Source organism: Pistacia vera, unplaced genomic scaffold, assembly GCF_008641045.1.
Source record: "Pistacia vera cultivar Batoury unplaced genomic scaffold, PisVer_v2 Contig190, whole genome shotgun sequence".
NCBI lineage: Eukaryota > Viridiplantae > Streptophyta > Magnoliopsida > Sapindales > Anacardiaceae > Pistacia > Pistacia vera.
In genome coordinates, this window is record NW_022195991.1 from 2,770,656 (window position 1) to 2,789,928 (window position 19,273).

Here is a 19,273-nt window from a genome sequence, read left to right on the forward strand (position 1 = left end):
CTCCTAGTATCAAGAAATGACAAACATCATCATAGAGTATAAATATCCCAATGGATCATATTGATGTGGCTGATAAACTGTATTTATGTCTTGAACTCAAACCAGTTTGTATTAAGTTATTGCATTTTAATTTTTAAAGCACTCCATCCTGTAATTTTGTCTTATCGTAACATCTGTATAACATCGATTGAGTTTCTCATTTGATTCTGGGGATTATTAATATTAAAAAATTTATCTTCTCTACCCAGTCAGAATTTCAAAAAACGTGACAAAGTAAAACAGGATATGAATTGAAGAGTAGAAAAACCATCCTGCAATCAGAAGTTGGAATGACACTAGTAAAATGTAACTGTACTAATTAGTTGATTAATAACTGAAGGTTAATATAGCATTCTGACCAAAAGTACTTTACTTATAAGAATTAGAGTTCTTACATACAGTTTAAAACCTAAAATAAAACTGCAATTGAATCACTCTTCAACAATAACCTTATTTAGACATGGGTCTGCTTTTTATTACTACTGTTCTCCACTGGACCCATGTGCATGAGGACTTACCCCCCCACGAATTCTCTTTTGTAGATGCTCCAAGCTAGCAACTCGCTGCATGGAAACAGTTCTTCCTATCTTATTCCCCGACAGGGATGCTGCTCCACCATTCGATTGCACGTTTTCAGCAGAAGAAATGTCTGTCAAAGCATTGTTGAGACTCCGGTCATGAGTAGACATATGATCTGGGGCATGAAAGAAGTGATGATCTGAGTCATCTTGCACAGGAACAGCAGCATCTGTTGATGTATCAGAAGGGCTTCCACCAAATGATGGCAGACTCATTGTGGATACTTCCGACATGCCATGGAACATAGGGTTCAACCCAGTAATTCTCTTAACTGACTCCTCAGCCATCTTCACCTGAAATATAATCAAGACAGGGAATGAAATTATTAAATATTAGGTTTCTCTTCCTCTTTTGCATCAATACCTCTACTCCTTTTGTTAAAAATGATAATCAATAGGATCCTATCACAATGGTTTTGATCCTCAACTTGCAAGCCCTTGGCTTGCATTATTAGTACTGATAAATTTCTTACCTTCGCTCTTAATGTTTCAACATCAGCTTTCAGAACTCTGTTGTCAACTGCTGCTTCATTGTACTTTTGGCTTATGTCAGTGAGACGCTTCAGTAAAGATGAATTTTCAACTCTTAATTGAGAAACCTACAAAAAGGGAAAGTTGCATTAGAAACTATATAAAGATTCTTCAATACTGAGGTGGAAAGCAAGAGGCAGGAACAAGAACCACACCTGCGTCTCAAGCTCAGTCAAATGGGCCTGCTTTCTTCTCCTGGAGCGTCTAGCAGACTCTCTATTGGAAAGCATTCTGGAAAAAAAAATATGTATCAATGAAAAGCCTTCTACATCAAATACACCCCTGAGAAAAATTAAATTTATGTAAATGGACAGCATAATACATTGAAGGGATTTAAATATGCACATTGAAAAAACACTTTTATTAGACTGGCTACCAAACTATTTCAGAATGTAAGGTTACATGTCTTGTTATCAAAAGTTTGAAGCAAAAGCTTAAGGCTCTGACCTCTCTTTCATGCCAATTTCACAGTCCAATTCAAATAAACCATTGGATACCTATATTTTCCAAATAAATCCAGTTGCCCAGTCTACAATAAACAGCATAAACGTAACATCGGCAAGCATCAAACCTGCAATATTTTGATTCAAAAGAGCAGAGACAAAAATTACCTCCTAACACGTTTTACATCAGCAGGGTCCATATTCTCAGTTATTTCAGTTTCTCCATCAATTTCATCATCTTCGGACTGTTCTCTTGATGACCCACTGGTTGCTGACTTCATTGGTGCAGCATTTTTCGTCTGGGTGGTTGACGAGGGGATTCCATTAAATCCATTAGAATCCTTATCTTGGGACCTAGACAATGCAGCTCCTATATGGTAATGAGAATCCCAAAAAAAATAAAAAAATTATATTATTCTAACATGAAATATTTTATAACCCATCATGCTACAGTCAACTCGGAAATTGCTCAGTACATGCATAGAGAATAATGAAGAACGCTAACACACATTCCATGAACAACAAACACAAGTTAATAGAAGCAAAGGCCCAAATATGAGTCATATGCTCCTTATCCCCCTTTGACTTCTTATGTGCCTAAGTCTTTGGATAAAGATGGAATCACAACTTCAAAAGAGAAAATCATTATATAATTGATTATCAATAATCCCCAATGTCACCTAGTGCTAGCATATCCACCAATATCTTCTTTGCTCACCTTTTTAATCTTTAATCTTTGACTCACCCTCGCTCCAAATGGCGCAATATTCTCAATCAATTTATGTCCAAGCCACTTAAACTTGTAATATATTGATGTGTCAGTAGCTTATAGATGCAATTAAACTTATTTATTAATTCATTGAAAAGAGCGATAAAGTGATTATCATTGCTGTGAACTTAGAATTTGTGAACCAATTTTGCTAATAAAAAGTAGATTTATGAGGCAGCAAAAGCAAAGAAATTTTTTCAGTAAAAATTGACATTTATTTTCATTGTAGCTTTTTCAGTCTTCAAATACCTTATCGTTTTCTCTCTCTCTCTCTCTCTCACACACACACATTCTTCATGCTAAGTAACAAGATTTACGAACCAAAAGAATATGTAGTCTGATATAAAATCCATACATCAATTGAATTGCATATGTATACCAACAATCATAAAGAAACTAATTCAGTTGTGCAAACCATTGGAAGGAGCATGAGATCCTGGTTGTGATGTATTGGAAGCCTGTGATCCACTGTCAGCTCTCGCAGAAGAATCTTGAGGTCTTACAAAAGCTCCCTGTGTACACAAAGACACCAAAAGAACATTTAGATGGCCAATGTTAAGCAAAAACAAGATTCTCCTGCACCAAATTCCAAATCTCAGATTCAATTGCATGGAGCTTTCAAAAAGAAAAAATGATTGCAATTTGCATGAAATAATTATTTGGACGCATGTCTACATATTTTACAAAGTTATAATCTTTTTCACTTTATGAAATGAAAGTATATGTCCAAGTTACTTCACTACCACAGGGCGTCTATCAGGAAACCAGGAACTACATATCCAACCATTTACTTCAAGGAGAGGAATGTCCGGAAGATGATGAAGCAATACAGCAAAAACAATTTACAGGACAGGAACCAGTTACAGTTGTAAGATATCTTTTACTCTGTTTAAATAGAAGTAAAAAAGAGAAAAGATGGACGAATATCGTGAATGGTATTATGATATCATATATCTGGTAAGCAGAACTACATGTTATATACAAAACGAGTTCAATTGAAACCAAAAGAGAAGAATTTTCGAAAGTGAAACATATTGAAGGGAAAATAAATAAAGAAAAAGAAGAGGAGCATGACATCATAGAGGTATCAACTTTTGACTCTTCATGAGTTTGATACTTGACAAAGGTTGACAAAGAAGTCAACAAAAGTTACAATGGATGGCCATAAGCAATGTAAAAAAGTTTCAAGAAGATTACCTATGTCTTTCTTATCCTAAAATCAAAAGTTACAATGGATGGCCATGTGGGATTAGAATCATAACTAACATGGATGTTTGTTTTCTATACGTCTCTCTTATCCTAAAATCTTGAGCAAAATTTGCCTTTCTCAAGTCCAAACAAAAATAGCCTTATACCCAATATAATTTTAGTTCACAAAAAACATATCCAAATTTCTGTTATCATTCAAATATCGCAGAACGATTAAGGAGAATCAGATTAACCAAATAAAAATCTCTAATCCCCAATTTTAGATGTAATTGAATCCTTTAACATTAAAGAAATAACTGAAATTCTAAATAATGAACTTTTGATGTACGCAAATATCGACTCAGCTAACACAAGATTTAGATAAATCAATCTGATCTCTTTTCTTTTTTTCCCACAATTTAGAATCCTTTTCCCCAGTTTTCTGAGCTGCCAACACGAACCAAAACCATACACAAAAAAGCCCAATAGAAAAAAGGTCGTTTACATTATTTTCTCCTAAGTTTTCTCACCAACCAAACACAAACCCAGAACCTACAAAGAAAAAGATACAGAACTTTGACCGATTGTCCTCTCATTTCTCACCGACCGAATAAACCCAACCAAAAAAAAAAAAAAAAAATCTAAAAAAAAAAAAAAAAAAGCTTACACGAGACAAAGCACAGCAGCACAGCTAGATTAAGCTTGTTCTTAAGATAGTCGGTATTCCTCAGCGTCCACCGGAATATTCGGAGCACACCATTGCAGCGCCCACATTAACGACACGTCGTTTTGTTGCCACCTTTTACATCACAACGTTTTTATTATTGTTGTTACCGTGAGGATTATTGATCTCAACGCAGTGTCGTTTTTGGTGTCAGCACAAGCAGCAGCAGCCGCCGAAGAAGATTGTTGAGGAGAAGATCCTTCTTGAGCCTCTTGAAGAAAACGTTGGAAGGCCCACTCATGATTCGCTCGGTTCATTTTTGACGATTCGTCCGGTGAGTTAGCCCACAACTGGCCGGAGATTTCATTCACTGGGAAACCCTATCCATTTTTGTTTTATTTTTACTTCGTAAGTTTAGTTTATCCGGTTGTTCTTGTCTACTTGTCTTCCAGCCGCATAATAAAAAGTTGTGTTTGTAGGTCATTTTCGTCCATCTACTTCTTTTTATTTTTTTACTTTTATTTTATCCAAATTTCTTTTCACTAATTTATATCAGTGGTTGGTCGTTGTTGTCAATTTTGGGAATTTGGAATGGATAAACGTTGACAAGAATTTTTCCAAAAATTTGGTTTATTACAAAGAAACTAATGAATTAATTTATAATAACTAATCGAAATTGTGATTTATGGATTAAAATCGTTAATAATTCATTCATTATGATTATGTAATATTTTTTAGGTAAGGATTTTATGAATGGTGTTAATATTGTATTTTTTTTTTTTTTTTTTTGTATGATATGGTTGTCCGAACTAATAATAATATTGTATTTCTTTTTAGATCTTCCATATAAAAATAAATTGGGAATAAAAAGATTAGCTATTTACTAATTCAATGAATGACTCAGTCTTTGACCAATAAGGTGGAAAAAAAGAGGATGTTTATCCATTTGATATTTACAATTGGCGATTTGTCTTGTGGGGTCTATTAAATAATAAAATAAAATTTAACCAAATCCAAAGCAATCAAATAATATCTCTATATATATATATCCTTCATTAAAATATTTTTTTTCTAGAAAAGAAATCAAACGAAAACTGTAAAAAAGTCAACAAAATTCTGATAATATGAATTAAAAAAAAAGGGAAAAATGTGATTGGGTAATGTTCATAAATTGTTGGATAGGAAGAAATCAAAATGAGTGTTGGTATTGGATGCGTTCCGTGTGATGCGGCGGCTATTTTCTTTCATATTTGTGGTAAATTTGAATCTTGTGGCCCACAACATATTGGTGGGCCAGGCCCTGGGCCTTCGGTCTGGGTTGGCCCACAACTTTTTGCCTTTAAAGGCACATAATAAACTTGTGTCTGTTTGTTGCCACTCAAGTTAAGACAACTTGTTTATGCCATTTTGACAAAAAATGTCGCTTTCGGATCCACGAAGAATTAGTCCATTAATCAGATTTGTGATTTGTTTCACAAGGTTTAGAGTTTAAGTTTCTTACATGATTAAAGGTTATTATTTTTTGTTTCTCAAATATTATAAAAATGACGGAACTCTAATTTCAATACAGATTTGTAAAACGCACTAAGAAAAGAGTGTTTTTTTTTTTTTTTTGTAACTGAAGTGTTCGAGCTATTGCATATACGATACCTCATTTATTGTTGAGGTCCATTAACATTCTAAAAGCCAAAAGTTTAAAGGTTAATCTCCTCATAAGTACTTACATGGTCAAAAGTATTATTTTCCACTTCTCAATATTGTAGTTTGGGGAAGCTCTTCAAACTTGGATTTGGAAAATGAAATCAAAAAATTACAAAAAAAACAAAACAAAAAAAAAACACTTGGAGGACATGTAAAAGGAGATTGTTGCATTTGCCAACCATGGGTATATTTTATATGTTTTCCTTTTACTTTTCTAAGAAGCACTAAGTAATTTGTAATCAAAGTGTTACTAGAACTTTTAATCATGTTTAAGCCAAAGATTTACATAAGTAATAGGACCTATAAAGGAATAGTTGCATATGCAACTAGGCAGATTTTTTCTTCTTTAAAAGGAAGCACTAACAAGTTGTAGATGCATGTGAAGTACCAAAAAAGCTACATCTTAAACAATATAACAAAAGTTATCTACTAATAGATGTGATATTTGGATTGGTTTATATTGTTAATTTAAGCTATGCTGAATCAACCCAAATTTTTTTTCTTTCGAAAAAGTAGAAAATTAGGTGCATCAAAATATGACAAAAAACCAATTACGCAATGTGATTGTGAATGAAATTTGTTGATATAGTATGAACTTGTTTGATGTGGTACATAACCTAAATAGGCCTTACTCTTATATATTACGTAAGGGTGTTAAAAAATACCTGATACTAGAATTAGAATCAGAATCGAACCAAATCGAAAAAATCGGGTATTTGAAAATCCAATTTGGTTTTGGGTTACAATATGGGATGAACCCAGATTTTTTGTTCAAATACCGATTTGGACTTTGGATGTGCTTAGAATCGAATACCCAAACCGAACCAGTTTAGGGTTAAAATAAATACCTAATCTAATTTTGTCTACTTCCCAATCCCAAATAAACTTAGCCAGAGCCCTCAGTAGCCTCCTTAAAGGCTAAACTAATCAAACTCTTCACCATCGTCATCAACCTGCTAGAAATCTCCGTTGTCCAATCGTGAGAACCCCGACCACCGCCTTATCAACACTAGGGGCAGGCGGGTCTAAGTACCAGCCCAAATTCAAAGGAACTGGAATCGACCGGTTCCTAAGGTTTGGAACCAGAAACAGAATCGGAACCCACTAGTTCCAGTTTCTAGAAGCCAGGAATTGGAACCTGAAACATAGGTTCCAATTCCGGTTTCGGGTACCCGGGTTAATTTCAATTATCCTTCTACTTTTTAAAAAATAACCAATAAACCCTATAAAAATTACAAATTCATCGCCAATAGGTTACACAAATTACAATTCATTCTTGATTCCTATCCAAGTACCTAGATCTCGATTCCGTTCCTATAGGAGTGGAACCGGAACCAGCTAGTTCCTAATTTCTAGAATTGAAACCTACCTTGTGAGGGTCAGTTCCATGTAGGAACTGAGACCGAAACCCTGGGTAACCGTCGGTTCTGGTTCCGACTGGTTCTTTTGCACACACCTAATCAACACCTTTGAAAAAAAAACCAAGTCAGTTTCTCTTTAAAACCCTCTTCTCAACATCTTCTTCAGCTCTTCCCCTTGACTCTAACCAACCGAATCTCCTTTCTCAGCTCTTCTTAATCCTCTCAAAAAAACCCTAAGAAATGGCAAAAACGCCCCTCAATGAAAAAGCTCATTCCTTTCATTTTCATTTCTCGTGTTTCTTCCCTTTATAAACTGAACTTGAATCCAATTGCGCTTGATTTTTCTTTCTGGATTTCGTAGAAACCTGGGTTCAAACAGAGCATTGAATCGTATTATTCTCAAAGGAAAAATTGCTTCTATTACGTTTAAATCTTGTCATTCTATGGAAGATGTTGGTGTTGCATTAGATATTTTGCAGAAAATAAATGACGGCGATGGCAAATCTAAGTTTAAGCTTATTAATAAAAAATTTGGACAAAAATAACCTTATTTTGAAATTAATTTACAAATATATTCATAGACTATTTTATCCTTATAGACAAATTTTTTAGGATGTAAATACCCTTGGACTTTAAAAAAATTACCTATCTGGCACCACCGCCCGTCGTCGGCCACCACTGATCAGCCAGATTTGGTCTGCTGTGCACCGATAAGCCCGTTTTCAGCTAGATTTATGGCTGTGAAAATGCTAGATATTAGGTCGTGAAACGACAGTCGTTTCACGGCCAAAGGTATGGCCCTTGCACGACCAGATCTGTGGCTGTTTCACAGCCACATCTTTGGCCGTAAAACGGCTTGATTTGGTCGTTTCCAGTATAGGCTTTATCGACACACGACCGATCAGCAACTGTTGGCGACAATCGACGATGGTGGCTAGGCCAACTGGTAGCAGGTAGTGGCTTGGGATGGGTGGGGATTATTTTGTTACAAATTAAAGTTTTATATGGCTGGGGTATTTTAGCAAAATTTCAAACGTAGGGGGTTAAAAGAAATGATTTAAAAAATATTATTATATTAATATTTAAAAAGGAGGGCAATTTAGTAATCTTCATAACATACCCACCAATTTATCCTCCTAACCAAACATATTAATATAACATACCCACCAATTTATTTCAACCTAACCAAACACATTTTCCTAAATATTCTCAATAATCTTCATGGTGTGTTTGGTTCAGGGAATGTTATATTACTGGGATGGGTCGTTTGAATCATATAATGCTTTATTATAAAGGGATATTATATTAACGGAATATAAGATCATCTTGAAGATTACTGGGAATGTTTAGAAAATGTGTTTGATTGGTTCAAATAAATTGGTGAATAATATGTTTGGTTGGGACGATAAATGAGTGGGTATGTTATATAGATTACTAAATTGCCCTCCTTTTTAAATATTAATATAACAATATTTTTTATTATTATTTTTTGAATAATTCTTTTTAACCCCCTACTTTTCAGGTTTAGCAAAAACACCCTAGCAACCAAAAACGTTTTAAACTAAACAAAAACACCCATATCCACCCCAATCCACTGCCGGTAGCCAGCCACCACCTCTGGCGGTCGTTGGTATTTCACAGATCTAGCCGTGACACTGCAGTGCCACAGATTTGGCCGTGAAATGGTCAGGTCTTTGGCCATGAAACAATCATAGATTTGGTCGTGAAACAGCCAGATCTGGCCTTTTTCGACCATGAATCTGTGATCCACAGTCGAAAAAAGCCTCACCGACGCACGGCTGGCCATATATAGCCTGTCATACGCCATTATGGAGACTTTTGGCAACCTCTGGCAATGGTCGACGATGGCTGGCGATGGTGGCTAGTTCTGGGTATAATGACATTTTTGTAAATAATGATAATAACAATGGCAATGTCGTCCAAAAACTTTAAAAAGCGAGGACAAAAGTGGCTGTGTAACACCCACATTAAGGTATGTAATTTTATTTATGCCTTAATACTCTTAGTTGGATTTCTTTGAAGTTACCTTAGACAAATGTGAAGAAAATTTCTTAAAACTTCATTAGGGGTAAAATGGTCCTTTTACTCATAGTTAGATGAAAAAGTGGGAAGTGAAAGGAAGCAAAATGATGTGAAGAAAATAATAAAAATGAGAGTATTTTAGTAATTGACTAAAGGATATAGATAGAATTTCATAGAAAGTGCAAGGGCAAAATGGGAATATATGCATATAATATTAGATATAAGGTTTCATTGAAGAAACCCTAGCCATATATGCAGCCCTTGTTCATGCCACCTTCACCCCATTTTCTCTAAATTTTCTTCACTAAATTTCAATGAGAAATCATAGAATTTAGCTTGGATTTTTATAGATTTTCAATCCTAAAGCATCCAAAGGTAAGATTCTAGCACAATGAGTGTGATTAAACTTTAAAGTTTTAAATTCTTATGGTTTTTATATGATCTAGGTCCAAGAGGAAGAGACTTTTAGCAAAAGGAGGGATATCACACATTCAAGGTAAATAAACCTAATTTTAGCCTTGATTTGAGCAGGACTTGAGTAGTATGATTCTTGCATGTTTTTATGTGATTGTATGTGAGAATTGTTTGTTGTTTTTTATGTTGAATGATGTGTAATTTCCAGCCATGAGAAGTAGTGTATGGTTATGTGATGATTTGGTGAAGTTATGGAAGAAATAGTGTTGAAATTTTTGAAGTGTTGAAAATTGCCAAGTTTGATGCTATAATAAGTGAGTTTTTGCTCAAATTTTGGTAGATTTAGAGAGATGCAGAAGTGTAGCCAACTTAGTAGTTGTATGTGCATATGAAGTGTTTGATGAAAATCCAAAGAGAAAATGTATGCATGAGTTGGCTAAACTCTAATGAAGAAAGGGTTAGAGAAATGCAAGAATTGAAGTAGGAAGATTATGTTTGGGCTTAACCAAGTGTAAATGTTAGTATTCAAGAGTGCATATTGTTATGCCAAAATTTAATATATCACTTGGTCATGTTAGTTCCATGAGAGAAATGACCCTTAGTGCTTGGTTCTAGTTACTTGAACCTTTATTACTTCTTGAATTGCACATGGAAGTGTTGGCGAAGAATTACAAGTTAAAGTGTTACTTTGATAAAATGGGCTTGATCATGCATATATTGTGCACATGATATATATGTATAGCCTTGATTTAGTAAATGAGAATATGAAAGAATTTATTAGCAAAGAATGAGAAAGAAAAAAAGAAAATTGCTAGTAATTTTCTTTTAAACTAACATGCAAGTATGTATATTTTCTCATTTACTAAAGAATGCAAGTGTAGAATTTTCATAGCTTGGAAATTCATGTTGAAATGTGTATAGTATCTCTTTCTATTCTCTTTCTACAACATGCTATGTTATAAGGTNTATATTACAAAGAGAATAATTCTATTTCCTATTTTACATTTCAACAACTGGGAATGTTTAGAAAATGTGTTTATAGATTACTAAATTGCCCTCCTTTTTAAATATTAATATAATAGTATTTTTTATTATTATTTTTTGAATAATTTTTTTTAACCCCCTACTTTTCAGGTTTAGCAAAAACACCCTAACAACCAAAAACGTTTTAAACTAAACAAAAACACTCCTATCCACCCCAATCCACTGCCGGCAGCAAGCCACCATCGCTGGCGGTCGCTGGTAGTGACACAGATCTAGCCATGACGTTGCAGTGCCACAGATTTGGCCGTGAAATGGCCAGGTTTTTGGCCGTGAAACAGTCATAGATTTAGTCGTGAAACAGCAAATCTAGCCTTTTCCGAGCATGAATCTGTGATCCACGGTCGAAAATAGTCTCACCGATGCATGGCTGGCCATATATAGTCGGTCGTACGCCATTATGGAGACTTTTGGCAACCTCTAGCAGTGGTCAACGGTGGCTGGCGATGGTGGCTAGTTCTGGGTATAATGATATTTCTGTAAATAATGATAATAATAAGGGCAATGTCATCCAAAAAATTTAAAAAGCGAGGACAAAAGTGTCTATGTAACACCCACATTAAAGTATGTAATTTTATTTATGCCTTAATACTCTTAGTTGGATTTTTTTGAAGTTACCTTAAACAAATGTGAAGAAAATTCCTTAAAACTTCATTAGGGATAAAATGGTCTTTTTACTCATAATTAGATAAAAAAGTGGGAAGTGAAAGGAAGCAAAGTAATATGAAGAAGATAATAAAAATGAGAGTATTTTAGTAATTGACTAAAGGATATAGATGAAATTTCACAGAAAGTGCAAGGGCAAAATAGGAATATATGCATATAATATTAGATATAAGGTTTCATTGAAGAAACACTAGCCATATATGCAGCCCTTGTTCACGCCACCTTCACCCCATTTTCTCTAAACTTTCTTCACTAAATTTCAAAGGGAAATCATAGAATTTGGCTTGGATTTTTATAGATTTTCAATCCTAAAGCATCCAAAGGTAAGATTCTAGCATAAGGAGTGTGATTAAACTTTAAAGTTTTAAATTATTATGGTTTTTATATGATCTAGGTCCAAGAGGAAGAGACTTTTAGCAAAAGGAGGTGATATCACACATTCAAGGTAAATAAACCTAATTTTAGCCTTGATTTGAGCAAGACTTGAATAGTATGATTCTTGCATGTTTTTATGTGATTGTATGTGAGAATTGTTGGCTGTTTTTTATGTTGAATGATGAGTAATTTCCAGCCATGAGAAGTAGTGTATGGTTATGTGATGATTTGGTGAAGTTATGGAAAAATTAGTGTTGAAATTTTTGAAATGTTGAGAATTGTTGAAAATGACCAGGTTTGATGCTATAATAAGTGAGTTTTTGCTCAAATTTTGGTGGATTTAGATAGATGTGGAAGTGTAGCCAACTTAGTAGTTGTATGTGCATATGAAGTGTTTGATGAAAATCCAAAGAGAAAATGCATGCATGAGTTAGCTAAACCCTAATGAAGAAAGGGTTAGAGAAAGGCAAGAATTGAAGTAGGAAAATTATGTTTGTGCTTAACCAAGTGTAAATGTTAGTATTCAAGAGTGCATATTGTTATACCAAAATTTAATATATCACTTGGTCATGTTAGTTCCATGAGAGAAATGGCCATTAGTGCTTGATTCTAGTAACTTGAACCTTTACTACTTCTTGAAATGCACATGGAAGTGTTAGAGAAGAATTGCAAGTTAAAGTGTTACTTTGATATAGCAATTGTGATAGTAGAGAATGGTAGAATATTACTTTGATATGGCAATTGTGATAGTAGAGAATGGTAGAATATGTCATGACATACCATTATGCCATAATGAATTTGCAAGTTTGTATATGTGAATTTGGAAAGCATATTAAAGAATGGGCTTGATCATGCATATATTGTGCACATGATATATATGTATAGCCTTGATTTAGTAAATGAGAATATAAAAGAATATGTTAGCAAAGAATGAGAAAAAAAAAAAGAAAATAACTAATAATTTTCTTTTAAACTAACATGCAAGTATGTATATTTTCTCATTTACTAAAGAATGCAAGTGTAGAATTTTCATAGCTTGGAAATTCATGTTGAAATGTGTATAGTATCTCTTTCTATTCTCTTTCTACAACATGCTATGTTATAAGGTTTTTGTGATGGGGAACCCGTGAGTGACAGAGATGCCCATATGCACGCCGCCACGAGCGAGCGGCCACAGCAGAGAGATACAGTATTTGTACAGTCTGTCAGTAGTGTATGTGGATGAAGACTGTACCTAGCAGAACATACCTACATGCACGCCACCACGAGCGAGCGGCCACAACAGAGAGATACAGTATTTGTACAGTCCATCAGCAGTGCATGTAGATGAGGACTGTACCCACTCACATGGTCAGGGTTCCAAATCCCTGCATCAACCTAGTCCAATCGGCAAACCAGAAAGAAGAAAGAAAAGAAAGAGAAACAAAGAAGAAAAGAAAGAGATACAACATAAGAGATAGAAAACAGAAAAGAAAAGAAAGTTCTTTTCTCAAAAAAGTCTTTATGTGCTTGACGATGTACAGTTTTATTCATTGTCTTTGCACGTTGATAAGTAACAAATCAGAATATCAAAAAAGAATGCAGAATATTATCAAAGAATAAAGTGAGAAAATGAAATCAGAACGTGAGTAACGAAGAAAACATAGTAGTGCAGTTTGGTTTAGTTACTGAGCAATTAGTGCTCACTCCATTATTTTACTATTTTGCAAGCACTAGATGATTTACAATCGGGTGGGACGTCAAGAAGCGGAGGAGTTTGGCGACACTGTTCAAGATTACTTTGTGCTCACTAAAGTATATCAGTATTTTTTGTATATATTTATATGAATTAAAATGAGAATTTTCGGATTTTACATTATGTATATATGTTTATAAAAGTTATTTACTGGATTTTATTATATATTTCTCAAAGAATTAATAGCTATACAGTATAATACAGTTTGCATGAGTGAATTGGGTGTTTTGTAAATGTTAACAAATATAAGGTTAATTTGGACCAAATGCTCAACTGTTTAAGGGCAACATGGGAAACAAAATTGTATTATTACTAGGGGTAAGTTTTAATAACAGCACAGCGTCGCCCGCCCCCGCGCCCCCCCCCCNTTCATAGCTTGGAAATTCATGTTGAAATGTGTATAGTATCTCTTTCTATTCTCTTTCTACAACATGCTATGTTATAAAGTTTTTGAGATGGGGAACCCGTGAGTGACAGAGATGCCCACATGCACGCCTCCACGAGCGAGCAGCCACAGCAGAGAGATACAGTATTTGTACAGTCCGTCAGTAGTGTATGTGGATGATGACTGTATCCAGTAGAACATACCTACATCACCCCACCACGAGCGAGCGACCACAACAGAGAGATACAATATCTGTACAGTCCGTCAACAGTGCATGTAGATGAGGACTGTACCCACTCACATTCCAAATCCATGCATCAACCTAGTCCGATCGACAAACCAGAAAGAAGAAAGAAAATAAAGAGAAAAAGAGAAGAAAAGAAAGGGATAGAAAACATAAAAGAAAAGAAAATTCTTTCCTCAAGAAAGTTTATTATTTTGTATATGCTACTTACATGATTCAGTATTCTTTATGTGCTCGACGATGTACAGTTTTATTCATTGTCTTTGCATATTGATAAGTAGCAAATCAGAATATCAGAAAAGAATGCAGAATATTATCAAAGAATAGAGTGAGAAAAGGAAATCAGAACATGAGTAACGAAGAAAACACAGTAGTGCAGTTTGGTTTAGTTACTGAACAATTAGTGCTCACTCCGTTATTTTACTATTTTGCAGGTACTAGATGATTTACAACCGGGTGGGACATCAAGAAGCGGAGGAGTTTGACAGCACTATTTTGATTACTTTGTGCTTACTAAAGTATATTAGTATTTTGTGCATATATTTATATGAATTAAAATTAGAATTTTCGGATTTTACATTATGTATATATATTTATAAAAGTTCTTTACCGGATTTTATCATATATTTCTCAAAGAATTACTAGCTATATAGTATATTACAGTTTGCATGAGTGAACTGGGTGTTTTGTAAATGTTAACAAATATAAGGTTAATTTGGAACAAATGCTCAACGGTTTAGGGGCAGCATGGGACAAAATTGTATTATTATTAGGGGTAAGTTTTAATAAACAACCAACCCCCNACCATAAGTAGTTGAGACCTATTAATAATAGAAAGCTAGAGAGATTATCACTAAGGGTGTGTTTCGTCCGATAATATTATATTATTAAAAATATTATATTAATTAAAAGATAAATTATCTTAAAAGTTAATGAGAATATTTAAAAACATGTGTTGAGTTATGTTGAAAAAAAATTAGTAGGTGTATTATATTGATAAGTTTGGTTGAGAGAAATAAATTGGTAGGTATGTATTATGTAATATAGATTATTAAATTATTTTTATTTTTAAATATTAATATAATATTATTTTTATTATTATTTTTTGAATAATTTCTTTTAATCCTCTATATTTGAGATTTTGCTAAAGTACCACAACAACATAAAAATTTAATTTCTAATAAAATCACCCCACCCACCCTAAGCCATAACCGCTCCCTGATGATAGTGATAGGAGCGATGCACAACCGATTGAATCTAGTTGATGGTGCGTCGATTTGGCCATCGTTAACTGCTTAAATCAACGGATCTAGCTAAAAACGGTCAGATTAGCACACGACCAACTAGTTTGAACCAGTCGTGCACTGTTTTGGCATCGGTGATGGTGGCCAGATCCCGTCACCAGTCTTGGGTAATTTTTGTCAAGTTCAAGGGTATTTATGTCCTAAAAATTTTGTTTATAAGGATAAAATAGTCCATAAATATTTTTTGTAAATTGTTTTTAACAAGCATTATTGTCCAAAAATTTTAATAGTTAAAAGTAAAATTGTACTAAAATTAATATTACAAAGTACTCTTAAAATACCTAAGAAAATAGTGATATCCAAATTACCTCCTATATAACCAACTGTAATTACTATTGGTTTTGAAAGATTATCTGAATCTTATATTATTTGTTAATCAAATATGGTAATCTAAGTAATATAAGATGACTTACCTCATTATCGGGATAACACCCAACCAAATGCCTCCTAAGGTCAAAATTATGTTTATTTTTAAAAGAGTAATGCTACAGTTACCGAAAGTAATATACCGAAAATATATACCGAATGACGTGGCACAATCATGACTGTCGATTAATATTAAGTTATAATTAATGAACGGTTAGGATTTCATCACATCATTTGATATATACTTTTGGACTTTCGATGGCTCTATCGTTTCCGTTTTTAAAATCTTAATCATAAAACCTTAAACTAAAAAATTATAAAATAAAAGGGAAAAAGTTTGCCCCTCCCATTATCTATCCTAAGATGAAAAGAAAAATTAAGTTACATGTTGATGAGGCATAAAAAAGATATTCTCGTAATTTTGAGGAGTCGTGAACTTAAGGCCCCACAAATTGCACCCCTAAATGAAATAAGTATAAAACTAAGCCACTAGTATCACCAAGCTGTGTTAGATGAACACTTTGACACATGGAGCGGCACTGTCAAACACCAAAGAAATGCAGAAACATGTGATACATTTGCCTGAGCATACTAAGAGCTCCTAATGTCACCATTAGAAAGTGGCAGAGACAATTGAACAAGCATGAAGTAATTGACACATTGATATCGCTCTTTGATTGTGTAATGGAAAAAGTTCCTTGCATAACTACACAAACTGAAAAAACAAACTCATGAAGATGCTCCGATAAACTATTATCAATTACCTCATCAGCAATCATGGCAATAAGTGCTGAGTTGTTAGTACGGATTTGAGCCTTCCAGCCATTTAAATTTATATAATTGAACTGCCAGAAGAAAACCAGAAAACAAAAAAATCAGAAACAAACAGGAAATCTTAGAGTAAAAGAAAAATATTTAAATGATATAATCATGAGATCTGAATCCCTACCTCCAATATTACCTAGACAGAGATTTACTTAAACAAACCACTTAAATCTTTTCACTAAAACTTTATTCATTCTTTCCGTGACCAAAAGTATCTAGCAGCTAATAAGTTAAGTTACTAAGTAAACAGACTGAAATCCAAATAGTGATATCACAACATGCATAAACAAATAAATAAATGTGCTCAATACCAGAAACTTAAATATGAAAACTCCACAAACAAGTTCATCTCAACTTCATACATACCCAATCTTCCATTGTTTCATATGAAAATTCCGTCATTTGAAACCTCTAAAAGGGTCAAAACAACATCATAAAGTTTAGTTGTACTATATTCAAGCAAAAAAACTACTAACCCACCTTATAAAAACGCTTCTAAATCCTGAAATCCTCATATCTATATCTTATGATTAGCATCGATTATAAACATATAAAGTGCAATTCTTTCCCGTAATAACGAAAAAAAATCAAAATCCCAAAATGAGTCACTCAGAAGACGATCATGCTCCAGATTCACTATAATAACACATCTTTGAAGCTCAAATCATGGCACAATAATTAAACAAAAACTGAATTGGATTGTCGAAGTTTTCAGAAAGGAAAAGCACAAACCTGACAAGTTGTTCTCGGTCTTTCAATTCTCGATCCAAAGTTGCAGAAGGGATCAAATTGTGAAGGTTCAGCAGCCATATGGTGGATTTGTGCGTTCATATGACCCGAATACGAAATGATCGGATTTTGATCGATCCAGCCCAATTGAATCTATCTAGTTCAATAAGTCCAGCCCATTTTTTCTTCTGTGAAAACATTTTTCTTTAAATATAGATGAAAACGCTTTTTTATTTTTTATTTTTACGATAGAGTATCAGGACTAGTTTATTATATTTCAATTAATCTTTTACAAATTTTGTCAAATTAGTTGTTAATAAACAAACCAACATTGAGGAACTATAACATCTATGTTATTGCATGTAAGTTGTTTCTTCACATATTCAAACTCGCAATGAGATAGACGGTAAGAATTTAGTTATGTTTAGGATTTTACGAATTATCATTACGTATAAATATAGGGAGAACTCAAAAGAATCATGTTAGTCTCTTTTTTTTTTTTAAGGTTAAATTTTCTAACCCTTATTTATTATACGACATTTTTATTTAACTTTATAAAAGTTTTTTGGTAATATGAGAATGATTGTCTTATCAAAGCTTAATGTTTACTTTCAAACAAAATGTATTAAGTGCTTAACCTAAAGGGGTGGCGTGTGTTCGAATAGGTTAATCCTTCATTATTTATTATATTTAAACCACCTTAAGGTCATTTACTCATTTGTGGCTTACCTTAGAACATTGAACTTATAAGATGTTCAATAAACTTTAGGGATTAATTGAAGTATTCGTAAATGGTTGAATAATTGATCATCATGGAAAAAAATAAGTATAAGGGTTTTCTAAAAGATTGGTGTTATTTGTTTGGGTATAAAATGAGTTCACATTTAATGTTTATAAATGATGTAAAAAGTACAAAGTGTAACATTAGTCCTGTTTCAAAACAAAAAGGAAAGTGCTTATAAATTGTACATTTGTACTTGGTACTTGTGGGTAAAATTTAAAATCGTGGTAGTGAGAAGATAAGAAGAGGGGAGCTATAATCAGAAGCGGCTAAGCAAAAGCACTTTCGGAGCAGCTTGGGTGGTCCCAACCAAACAGAGCTTTGGCTTTTAAGGCATTTTCCACGAATTTCTTTCCACCCCACGTGTTCGGTGCCGTGCCACCCAGTCGCGGACTCGCGGCCATCCTAACCCACATGAATGAGATAAATAAGTCCAAAACTTTGAATTTTTCTTGGAAAAGTGCTTTTAGATGACAGGTAATTTCTTTTTATAAAATAGTAAAACTTTGTTTTTTCTCTAATTTTTAAGAAATACATCAAGAAATGACATATTTTGATAAATAAAAAGGTAAAGAAAGCATTTCATAATTGTTTCTCTACAAAATCTTGTGACCATAGCTTCATAAAGGGAAAATAAACATAATTTTCTTTTCATCTATATATTTAAGAAAAAAAAAATCTTAAATCTATAATAGTATTTGAAATCTTCATTTATTGTCCACAAAAAAAGATAATAAACTATAAAATCATATATTGGGCACAAATTTGAGATTAATACATCGGAGTTGTTATATTGTATTTCCTGAGCAGTGTTAATTGAATAAATCTCAACATTCCTTAATTTATTATGTAATGTAGAAGACCAATAGTGTCTATAGAACAACAATATAGTGGAAAGTGGAAACTCCATTATGTGGGTGGCGCTATGAATATGATGATTTCTACAAAAATCAAATTAATTGATATGCAGCTGAGCTTATCAGTTACCGTCATCAATAACTAATAAATTGGTCTTCCATGTCTCAGACCATTTTAATATCAGTCTTGAAGCTTCAGGGATGACAAAGGCCGCTCAACAACATTCTTGACCT

At 33.5% G+C, this 19,273-nt stretch overlaps 1 protein-coding gene across 1 annotated transcript; it reads right to left on the minus strand.

The window, feature by feature from the left end:
• Positions 1 to 380: 380 nt before the first annotated feature.
• Positions 381 to 4,529, minus strand: LOC116127235 (light-inducible protein CPRF2). Its single transcript, XM_031412880.1, has 7 exons — positions 4,383 to 4,529; positions 3,104 to 3,202; positions 2,776 to 2,872; positions 1,760 to 1,961; positions 1,304 to 1,379; positions 1,091 to 1,216; positions 381 to 911 (listed from the first exon to the last, which is right to left on the minus strand). Exons 1-7 carry the CDS (start codon positions 4,527 to 4,529, stop codon positions 519 to 521), a joined length of 1,140 nt encoding a protein of 379 aa, XP_031268740.1. The 3' UTR covers positions 381 to 518.
• Between the last annotated feature and the right edge of the window lie 14,744 nt (positions 4,530 to 19,273).